We start from the raw sequence: 12,132 nt of genomic DNA, 5'->3' as shown, positions 1-12,132 counted from the left end.
GCGAGTGAGTGAGGATACTGAGGTCACTCTGATCTGCCACCTCAAAGTCACAGCAGTTTAATTTGTCTCCAGTCTCTTGCTGTGTGTTATTTCAATGGAAATCCTCTGTTGCCCAGAGCTGCATTTGCACGCACACATACACACGCTTGAAACAATATATGAGACCAAATGAGTGAGAAATTACAGGAAAATCCAACAAAGGGTTAATTTATTTAAGTGACCGGATCTCTTGTGGAGGGATGGAGAGTCGATCCTCTAAAGATCCTTTCTAGTTTGGTGTTTGATGATGATGATCTCTCTCTCTCTCTCTCTCTCTCTCTCTCTCTCTCTCTCTCTCTCTCTCTCTCTCTCTCTCTCTCTCTCTCTCTCTCTCTCTCTCTCCCTCTCCCTCTCCCTCTCCCCAGCTTGTTGTTGTATCCTGTAGCCTTTCATTTACCAAGAGACGTCTTTACCTTTGATTTACATCAGTAATAGGTTAAATTGTATTGATCCTTTAAAGACATTGGACACTGGGAACCCTCCTCCCCCTACCTCTCCCCCTCCCACCTGCCCCTTCACATGGCATTGAGGAGAGTTTAACCCCATGAAACCATAGGAAGCTCAGCTAGAAAGGCCCCAAAAACATAAACAACAGTACATTACCTTTCAAACTCCGTGCAAGGTCATTAACAGAGGCGATGTCATTGTTTCAGCCGTTAGATAATTGCTTAATATATGAAATAATCTGTCCATTTGACAACCCTCTCTGTTTCAGATGCATTTTATTTTTGCTTTAACCCCAAATTGCGACCTTCGTTTCCACATCTATAGGATCACGGCCGGGTGTTGATTGTTTGAGAGCATGTGAGCTCCCAGATGGCTGACACGTGAATTCAAGCAGCTGTATACATTTCACATACGTTCTTGTTTACACTGAACACACGGCAATCAAACGCAGAAAACCACCTACGCAGCAACAACCGCTCAGCTTTCATCGTTTCCCTTGCTCCGTTCAATTAGTGACCCCGCTCTCGCTTGGTTAGGATTGATTGGTGGTCAATATGTTTTTGTAGTTGGGGTGGGGGGGGGGGGGGGGGGGGCACATGGAGCAGGAGCAGCCTGATGGGTTTGTGTTTGTATATGTTGACCGGGTTTGTTAGCGAAGAGGTTTTCCCATAGCGTATAAAAACATCTCTCATACAGAATAATGTAGGGAATTTTTTTAGACAAATACACATCTAAAATAGAAATCTTCTTCCATTCTCTCCGTGTGCTTGCAGTCCTTTTCACTCTTAACTCCAATATTCCAAAGCTGAGTGCTCGGCTCATTCAACCAATCCCAAATCCTGTTAGATCCAGGCTGTCGTCATCATCATCATCATCATCATCTCAGATCATGCGCCCAGTCAAGCAGAACAAGATGAGGGCGAAGACGGGAAAGCAGGCTCGACGCGGTCCTGACTCAGCATTCTGTGGATTCACGGCTGATTTACAACCAAATACTCGTTTTGATTGTAACATCTACTTATTTTAGTGTAGATCCATGCACACATTTTCCCCTCAGTATGCAGGATGGTGTCAGCTGCCAGCCTGAATCACACATTTAATACTTTTGAAACAGGAAATGTGAAAGTTTTATTGTGCCTCCTTTATATTGCAGTGACTTTGAAGAATAACTTCATATTGCCTGTAGCTGTCGTTTAATATTTGAGAAGTCCGTGGAGGGAGATCTTTAGAAGCCGTTGCACTCTACAGATAATTTGGACGGCGCGTTTTAATCCTCACAGCCCTGCTTTTGTGCCCAGACTAAGCCTTTGAAAACCTTCCGTGGAGGAGATCAGCTCCAGTTCAACCTGTCGACTTCAGCCTTACATCCTGCGCATCCCAAAATAGAAGTCTGACACTCTTCTTCTCCTTTTATTGCTTTATTTATCTTATATTTTTCACCCTCCTTCCTTTCCCGCAGGCGCTCATTAGTTCATACGCAGCAGTAGCCTGTGGCAGCGTTTTTAATGCCCAGTGTGTCGTTCACTAAACAGCCATTAAGTGAGACCCTGTTGGAGAAAGTGGCAATTTCCTGCGAGGCTGCTGGTGTCGCGCTATATTTCTTCACCCTGCGGCACCGACAGACGCGGCACCCCCCCCACCCCCCCACCCCCACCCAGTCTAGACCGCACTTATACTTCCTGCATGTAACATCACCTCTCTCTACCCTCTGTGGTTAGAGCGTCCTGTGCTGAATTTGCATCGTACTAACTGAGACAAAGTAGAGATATCTGAACTAGTTTGCAAGTCCGTCTCTCTTGCCCACTTGAATTCTGTACTGTTCTTCTGCAGTCGCTCTTTCTCTGTGTCTCTCCCTTTCCCCCTCTCTCTCTCTCTCTCTCTCTCTCGCTTTCTCTCGCTGAATCGCTCTCTGTCTCTCTCTCTCCTTCAAGTCAAGTCAACTTGATTTCTATGGTCCGATATCACATACAATGTCTCAAAGGGCTTTACAGTCTCTCTCTCTCTCTCTCTCTCTCGCTCTCGCTCTCGCTCGCTCACTCGCTCTCATTTGTTCTCTCCTTTCCCTCCTTTGCTTCTTCCTCTCCGCGGCGTTCTCCTCCTCTCCCTCCCTCGCGGCCCCGAGTAAGTGGAGATCAGTGTTCCAATGAAAGCCACTAATCAACAGTAACCTTCATTTAAATTGTAATCTGATATTAACCACATACGCCCTTTCAGTAAATTAGATTTCTCATCTGAAGGACGCGGGCGGTTGGAGCTGACGCTACGGCAACTTTCAAGGCGAGACTTTCAGCAGTTTGGTCTTGGTTACCACGCCCACGTGCAGTCGGCCAACTTAACCAGAGCTCAACCTTTTCATGGAAACTGCATAGAAATGTTTGAAAAGTGACATTGCATCAGAATTGCTCATGGATCTATGAAAGGCCTGAGTGTTGAGACATAATGTGAAAGCAACCTCTACTTTTCCTCGATGTTTAGCAATGCATAGAATGCCTATATACAGTACAGTATGTATGGATCAGCATAAAATGACAAGCCTTCCATTCTGCAGAGCAAATTGGAAATGGAATGGAGATTGCCAGCTGAATGATGCAGCGAGTGACATCATTACAGAATTTTAACCTCAATTTAATCCCTATATGTTTGTTGCTTCATGCATTTGTTGAGGGACGCAGATTCAGATTAATCCTTCAAACATTTCCATGGAGTTGCCGGGTAGATTTCTGACGTGTCATAATGTGGCTGATCTGTTGAAGTCACGGCTGCATATCCTGCAGGTCTTCACTATGATGCCAGTTAGTTTGGAATGAAATGCAGCTTTAAGAATAATCAATAGACCAAACTGTGCTGAGGCTTCAGTCACACACACCACGATATGACAGCATAGGCACTGAAGGCAAAGCGTGTACTTGTGTTTACTGAGGTACAGTATATGCTGTACTTCCTGCCATATACAGCAAACCCATATGCAGCATACTAATCCATTCTCTGGTGGTGTTGACCCCTTTTCCTATCTCACAGCCTTCCACATTTTCCATGGCAGTGTAGCATAATGCTCTACTTCTCAATGTGTAATCACACACTGCCTATGTACGCACAACCACACACACACAGAGACACTCGTTCATGCATACACAAACATGTTTGTATGTTTACAATTACACGTATACATGTGTGAAGCCATACCCACTTTTACTCATGCATACACAGATTATCCTTCCACCCTGACATGCACACACTTACACCCACACGTGTTTCCTGTTGGTGTATGCTGGATAGCACTGGGTGCTTTCATTTGAGGACAAAACTCACAATGTAAATGACAAAAGATGTACCGTTGTCCTGTCACGTGTCCGGTAACTCGTTAATGATTTGACAGATAACACAACTCCACACACACATGGTGCATTTGAAGAGGAGAAGAAAACATGTGCAGCAAAATAATGGAATTCATGTCACAATTCCCTTCTTTTGAGCCAATTTCTAAACTTAAACAGTATGAGAGAGGTACAATTTTTGTTTGTTGGTCCTCTGAAGCTCTTTGTGACCTGACCAGTAGGGGGCAATGTGGGTTGTCAGGGTCACGCAAAGTAAAGTAAAATGAAAGGAAAAGGACAAAAGTTTCAGAATGACATCCAGCTTGGAATCACTAAAGAGAATGAAACCTGCGGGGTGGGGGGTGTCCACACACACACACACACACACACTCGCACACTCACACACAGACATAGCTGCAGTATTTATGACCCTATCTCACCTTTAACAGGCCTTTAAAATAAGACCGCCACATGGAACGAGGTTAATGAGCGTCACCGTGGCGATACGACCCACTGCGACTGATCACGCCATCAGACTTGCAAAGTCCTTACAAGCCGATTTAATTGGCAGATCCATACAGCTCGGCTCCTGTATGAATCATTGATGCATATGGCTGCTTTGTGAGCTTAAGGTTGTTCCCTCGCCGCTTGTCCTATTGTCTCCGCTCTCTTCCTTTGCTGCAGAAAGGTTACGGCTCTGGTAGAGGAGCGTTCCATTCATACTGCATGCTGCCTAATTCCTCCAAGAGATTAAATATTCACTCCCTACAAGCTCCTACCGCTGATTCGAAGGTATTTTACAGACGAAGCCGATCAGAGCCATGGATTTTGTTGTGATCGGCTTTTTCCCGCTGTGTTTAAACGGCGCACAGGTTCCATCTCAGATTAGATTACAGCAAATCCCAGTGAGATGCAGAGATCATGATGATGTCGACTCCAACCTGAGCCAGCGAACCACCAAACCTTAGATTCTCTGGGCTGTTCTGTGTGTGTCCGCGTGTGTGTGTTTGTCAACTCTCAGGTGACAAACAGACCGACCTTCTTTATGTGTGTGTCCGTGTGTGTGTCTGTGTGTGAATCATCTCACCAATCTCTCACTCTAATTGCCTTGGACCCAGTCTGTCCCCACACTCTTATTGTCCGTTCTGTGACCGCACCTTCTCCTGCTGCATCTCAATGTCTCCTTTACTTTCCTCTCCCTCTTCACTCGTCTTTTCCTCGTGTCCTCCGTATCCTCTCCTTGTTTCCTTCATCTACCAAAGTATACCCCCCCCTTTTTTACTTCAGGTTAAATCAGGTAAGGCAGGCTAATAAATGACTAACAAACTTAAGTCAGGTCGTTTGCGAGTCACCTGCACATAACTCAAAGCTGTATGAAATTAAATGGCCGCGAGTTTTTATGGTGTGTATATTAGCCGAGCGAGTCGTGGCGGCGACCTGATATGAGCTCATGTATTGATTCAATAGATTCGTTGGCTGTGTTTTTACTGCGCGGGCCGTCAGAACGATAAAAGTTTACAGTTCTCAAGCAGATACTTACCGATTTACGGCTCCACCTCCTGGCTGAAACTTTGCTTTAATTATCCTATTTCACACACAATCAGCTGTTATGGACCCCACGTCAATTCAGACCTAACTGATGATCCCTCAAACACACTCAGGAAGAATTAGCACAAAGTTTCAGTCATAGCTCCAGTACTCTCCGTTATGATGTTGGATGAATTCCTGGACACTTTATCCATTTTGAAAGCACGGCGTAACTGGCAACTTTTTGTGTGGGCTGTTACATTTCACGTTCCAGATCTTTCTTGTGAAAGTCACAACTCTCAACCTCTGAAAATATCTTCGTTAGCGAGAGCGAGCGGCGCTGGGCAGGCCAGGCGCGTTGGAAGTTTCCAGCTCGTGGCGTGAGAGGCGTTAATTATTCCCTCTCATCAGATCGGTTGCTTTTATGAGTGTTGGAATCACGGCTGACCATACGGCGCCTCTACATCATCATCATCATCATCATCATCATCACCTATAAAAAGCTTCCTGGCATCGAATATTTGAGAAACGGAAAATGACAAATTCACAGTATATACTTCCCAAAAGATCACAGGCTTTCAATATGTCTGTTATTTTAAGCTGCTTTGAGTTGTGTGTGTGTGTGTGTGTGTGTGTGTGTGTGTGTGTGCATGCAGAGCCCAGTAAGATGGACAGAATTGTATCTAATTGGCAGAATATTCATCACATTCCACACTTGTGAGTTGTTTGCATAAGATGGCGTGACGCGGTGGCGTTTCATCACTCAGCTGTGAGCTCTGCTTGCTCAGCCTGAGCTCAGTGTCGCCTAAATCATCTGCACGCCTCCACACACACCCCCTCCCCCCTCCTCCCCCTCCTTATTCATCATGTGCCGTGTTATCACAGACGCTCCTCCCATGTGCCTTTGTTATGACATTGTGTCACAGTATGACAGGCGGTGACTTGAGAGTGACTTATATTACCTCCTGGTCTCGTATAGCCGCACCTCATGATAAATAAATTATCTTAGCATTAGCCTGCGGGGCTTTGAGCCATCTGAATCAATCACCTGGGAGGTTAGCTCTGACGCTACGCAGGCAGTTGCAGAGTGGACGAGGAGCCACGCTGCAATGTTACACTCCCCCCTCCCACCCTCACCCCCACTCCCACCTTCCTCATGAAGGCAAATTAAGAAGGTTGTTAATCAAAGGTTCATTAGCATACGGCGCCGTAACCGGTCTGGCCCTGTACCCGGCTCATAATAGACACTTAGGCGGGACACGTGTGCGGAATAACAAACGCAGTGCTGTTGCTTGTTGTGTACTTGTTTGGATTGAATTCAGCCAAATGAGTTTTCTGACCTCAGGACCTGTGAAATGCATTTGCAATTCATTGCATAATTTTCAAAATAATGAGAACAAGAAACGGAAAAGTGAAAGTGAAAGTTGTTTTTAAAAGTTAAGTTTTTCCTTCTGCACAGTGACGACTCACACACGTACACATGTATACACACTCCATATCAACAGAGATGAGATCAGAATCCCTCACTAGCCGCACAAATTATTATTTTGCACTCATAATAGATTTGACATTAGTGCGGATCAGAGTTGGGGGTCAGAGGTCATTTGACAAAAGTGACTGTAAAGTGTGTGTGCGGAGCAGCGAGGCTCTGGCCTCACAGAGACAATTTGATTAGTTTGTTTGCTTTACCTCAATTTAAGCCCGACACACTCTCCAACCTCCTGCGCTCTCTCTGACCTCACCTCACACTGATTCGATCACATTCACACACACACACACACACACACCTGGGAGCAGCCATCCAGGCGCTCCGCTCGTGGGTTTGGTAGAGCGGCTTGTTATTTGCTGTGGGCTCCTGGCAGCGAGCGAGCGAGCGAGCGTGGCAACGAGCTAGCAGGCTGCTAACAGCCGCCGTTCGCCCGTGAGCCTCACGACTTTATAGCCCATGAAATATTCATCCAGTACAAAGTCTGGAAAACAGTGAATTCAGTTAAACGCCTGTGACTGTCAAGCTGCGAAGAGAGTTTATTGCTCTCAAGTGTTTTGTGCAGGTGTGTGTGTGTGTTTCTGTGTGTGTGTGTGTGTGTGTGTGTGTGTGTTTAAGCCCATATATTTGGACAAAATGCAGCAGCACCTCACACCTAACAAAGGTTTGTGCAGAGACGCTGTGAGCAGATAATCGCACTTGGCCTGGAACATGATCGCAGTCTGCAATATCTCTGAAGTCCTCTCCAGCCCTCTGTCGATAAGTCCTTCGATACACCTCAGCCCCTCCTCCTCTTCCTCTTCCTCCTCCTCTGCTGGATCCACCTGTCAGCATTTAGCAAGGGAGGAGGGGGGTTGCATCTGTGCTCACCCGTGACTTTCAGAAGTCGGAGGAGGAAAGACACTCTGGGTGCAGCTTCATCACCGGTGTCATCACCATCTGGAGCGGCGCCGTCACAAAGAGACAAACACTCAGCGAGATGTTCCGCCTGCTGGTGATGGCTGCACCAGATGCACACTGAGGAAGAACATACAACAAAGTGTGTTAACTGTTATTGACTTTTGATTTTAGGGACATTTTTTGGCGAGGCAGGAATGTTTCCACTCTACTTTGAAGTATCCCAGTGACGCAGGTGGGCGAGATGACAGAGAGGGAAACAAACAATCTGATTCCATCTGTGAGGAACACACACGCTGCTCATCAGTCAACATGTGTTAGAAGATGTTGGACCCTCATCAATACACCAAATGAGGGTTTATCCCCCTCCAGTAGACCTGTGCAGTCCATACCAGAGGACATTGAAGCTAATTATTGCTTCTAGAACAATTTCACATTGATCCTCATCAGCCTCGAACATTTTCATCTCATTTCTTTGGTCTTGATCGATGTGGACGGAGCTCTTTGTTGTTCTTACTGATCCGTCCTCCGCCCTTTTCTTTTTGATTGGCGTCCGATCTGTGGCTCCTCCCTCCCTCCTTCGCCCGCGACCCCCGGGGGCCCTAAATGCTCAGTCGAGACAAATTACAGCCATTTAACCCTGCTGTCAATCAAACACTTAGTGGACTGAAGCCCTTGGGTGCTGTGTTTCTGTGAGTGGTTTCATGTGAATAAGAGAGCGACTTGGGCCTCTGACAGTTACTTGAGGGCCCTGCTGACCTGCACACACACACACACACACACACACACACACACTCACACAGAGGAAGGAGTGGGCAAGGGTAGATGTGCCGCTCACAATGAATCAGCCAGATATCAGACAGTTCACTCTCCTCCTTCCACACATTTACATTCACACTCCATTTTGTGCATCAAAGACACAAGTACACAGCCACACACACTCACACACTGACACACACACACACACACACACACACACACAGTACCCCCCAATCCATTCAGTTCCCTTGGCGGTAATAACCAAACTGTGCTGATACGGTGCAAACCCGTTCACTCTGGCTAACGGGGATTTGCGGGAGGCTTTTATTGGCTAAAGGCACCGAGGGGAAAACCTCATTTAGGGGAGACACATTGAAAAGATGCTCACACAAGAGCCCAAAATGGGGTAAAGAGAGAGGGAGAGAGGGAAGGAGAGGGGGAGGAGGAAACACTGGTCAACCAGAACGATCAGCGGTGGTCAAGTAGACGAAAGCCAAAGAGGAGAACAGAGGAATCCTGGTTCACGGTGCCAAACCTCAACCTGTCCAGACCCATGGAGGAGTAAAATGGAGCGCTTACAATGGTGCAGAACCTGGCAACCCGGACTGCACAGTTGGAAGAAAATCCTGGCAACAGAGCTCCGTGAAATGGACTGAAATTCCAGGGGGGAGGGGACATTTCCAATAGCAACGCTTCTTTAAAAAAAATAATGAAAAATTGGAAAAGAGAAATACGAGATGATAAAAAAAAAGAGTGGTAGACTTTTGATCTATAGACACACATATGTATAAACACACACACACACACAACCACTGGGGAAGCACCCCTTGTGGTCAGACAGGTGTAAGTGATGGAGTTGAGTTTGACACAGTGGCCTAATCTAATCTAGGTGCAACAGTCCCCAGTGGTGTACGGGTGTGTTTGTGTGAGTGTGTGTTCGCGTGTGTTCGCTGTGGGGACTCGCTGTAAATTTGATGTATTGGACGGTTGTGTTTTTCCTCCCCGAGTCAACCCCAGGGGTCACACATGCAGGAACTACGGCCTCCTCACACTGTAATGGGCTTTAACCAAGAGGGTGTGTGTGTGTCTGTGTGTGAGAGAAACAAACTATAACGCATGCTTTCCCATTTCATTCACATTCATTGATTTTCACTCCAGAAAATCAGTTGCTCCACATAAACAAGTCGAGCATGAGTGAAACTGCAGTCTGAGGTGTGTGTGTGTTTTTGCTTCTTTCTCTTGTGTGTCTGCCTCACACACTTGTGCTTCTTTTGTTCCTCTGCCTGTGTGTGGAGCGTTATTGCAGGTCTTTGAGGTCCAATCGATGTGAGCAACACGATAACTAAGTTATCAAACTGTTTCATTGACTGTCTGTCCCGTCTCTGTCCATCTTCTTCTCCCTGCATCTTCTCTCTCATTTCTCTCTGCAATCCTCCATCTTTCCCCCCATTCTCTCTCTCTCTGTTTCCATTATTCCGTTTTCCTTTACCTCTCTCCTCCGCTCATTCATCCTTTTCTCCTTCTCTCTCCCCCTCCAGGCCAGCAGACGTGTCCTCCAGAGAAGTTTGATTGCGGAGGAGCTGCCAGCAAATGCGTCTCCCTGTCGTGGCGATGCGACGGAGAGAGGGACTGTGAGAACGGGGCGGATGAGGAGCATTGTGCCGCAGGTAAGGCTGTGTGGGTGTGTGTGTGAAGGGGAGGGGAGGGTAGAAGACAATGAGACGACATGATGGACACAAAGGGCATTGACCTTACTTCACTTTTTGCATCTGACGTCAAGATCCAAAGTCCTTCTAGGTTTTAGGAAGAAGTTCACACTGGTCTGATGTTTGGTCCTTTGTTGAGAATAATGTGGAGTAACTTTTGTTTGACTTATTTAATTAACGGTTCAAAAGTGGGATGAGGAAGTCCAGAGACATGAAGCTTTATGGAAAGGAGCCAATTTCAGACAGACAAAGTTCTTGCTGTTTTATCTTCACTCTTTTTCTGATGATGTCATGTTTGTCAAATGGGTAAAGATTGACAAAATACATAGAGTCTCAGCTTTTGTAACATTTGTAACTCAGTCTCATTAGATGTTTGATGTTTGTTTTTATAATTAACGACTTAAACCCGTAAGTAAAAACTCTACTTTTACATCACGTCATTCTATTCTGATCTGCTCTTCGTCACCTAATATAAAATACATTAATGCACAACGCCATGAATCTGAAACATTCACAGTGAATATTTTTCCTACATCTTGATTTGGACAGAAACAGACACTGAGACTGAAAACGAAGCTGAAACAGATCTTCACTCTCCATGAAAACACCACCAAAAATGTGACATTTCTTCTTTTCATAGTGATTATTTATAATTTAGACCCATCAAATAAATAGTTGATCAAAAATCGCAGCTCTGGTTAAATTCCTGTAGTTGAAAGCAGCAACCTCTCTGAGCGACTTTATGAAGTTTGATCTTTTTGAAAGCTTGAGACACTGGAAATGACACATCTCCACTTTAGTTAACTGAAGCAGGAAGCTGAAGGACGCAGGAGGTCAAGGGAGGAGAGGAGAGATGGGCATAAACAACAAAGACCACCATTTAGCCAGTAAAAACACCTCGAAAGACTCCGATGCAGGAGGAGGAAGATGCTGTCAGGCCTTGGAGAATGAAGATCAATCCTGACGTGAGATCTTTAAAAAACAGATCAATAGAAGCTCAAAGTGTTGCAGCGTTTACAGCAGAGACGTTCTTTCTCTCAAGAGTTTTAATATCCAGTTCAGCTCCGGCCAAAGTGCAGCCGCGTCTTTATTTAGCTTTAACTAGTGGCTGCCAAAAATAAAACCCTCTCATCTTCTCATTTATTTATTTAATATCTTCTCCGTAATGAGCGTGAGAGGTCAAAGGTCATGTGTTCCTCCCTCCTCGCAGCCTCGTTTCACTGCCGCTTGATGGTTTGTAATTAAAGGAAACGGAAATGTGAAAACTGGGACGACGAGATGGAAACGGATAGTTTAGTGTTTCAAGGTGTGTGTAGAAATCTGTGTTTACCTGCTAAACAAAGAGACGACATAAGGTAAAACATGATACACACACACACAGGTGTAGGACGTGTGTGAGTGTGTGTGTGTGTGTAAATGTGACATTTTGTGTCAATTTACTGCCAGAACACAGGAGGAATTCTGCTTTGGAATTAATTCAAAATGGTGGAAACTCTAGTTAAGTACAACATGGCCTAGATGGTTATTACAGCGCCACCATCAGGCTAACTGGTGCCATATTTTAATGGGACTTCCCTGATTCACCAAGTATCATAAAGTTTGTTTACGTTTTTGTGTAGTCATGCCAATAAACACAGAGATCATCAGACCATGAGAGTGTAAAGCTGGAGAGACCAAAGCAGAGTCTCAGCAGAGGAGCTCTGGGTTTGAAGCCACACTGTCAAACATTCCACCCATATATGAATATAAGGTGCACACACATACACACACACACACACACACACACACACACACACACTGAACATACGAGTGTTCATGCGTCCTCACAGCTTCTATCAAAGCTGCAAAAAGGGCATTGATCTACACTACACATGAGGCCGACAGCCTTATCGATCTGAAACCTACACACACACACACACACACACACACACACACAGCATTTCACCCAAGATACACT

At 45.6% G+C, this 12,132-nt stretch overlaps 1 protein-coding gene across 4 annotated transcripts in view; it reads left to right on the top strand.

The window, feature by feature from the left end:
- Positions 1–12,132, top strand: part of lrp8 (low density lipoprotein receptor-related protein 8, apolipoprotein e receptor) — a 126,806-nt gene that overhangs the window by 65,064 nt on the left and 49,610 nt on the right. For all 4 annotated transcript variants that reach the window (XM_076170157.1, XM_076170155.1, XM_076170156.1 and 1 more), the window contains exon 4: positions 10,008–10,136. In XM_076170157.1, the coding sequence (XP_076026272.1) occupies positions 10,008–10,136 (129 nt within the window). The remainder of the gene's footprint in view (positions 1–10,007; positions 10,137–12,132) is intronic.

This window comes from Genypterus blacodes, unplaced genomic scaffold (assembly GCF_046128005.1).
Source record: "Genypterus blacodes isolate CSIRO-AG114 ecotype Tasmania unplaced genomic scaffold, CSIRO-AGI_Gbla_v1 ptg000215l_1, whole genome shotgun sequence".
Lineage (NCBI taxonomy): Eukaryota > Metazoa > Chordata > Actinopteri > Ophidiiformes > Ophidiidae > Genypterus > Genypterus blacodes.
The sequence above is the reverse complement of the archived record's forward strand: the minus strand, read 5'-3'. Positions and strand labels throughout refer to the sequence as shown.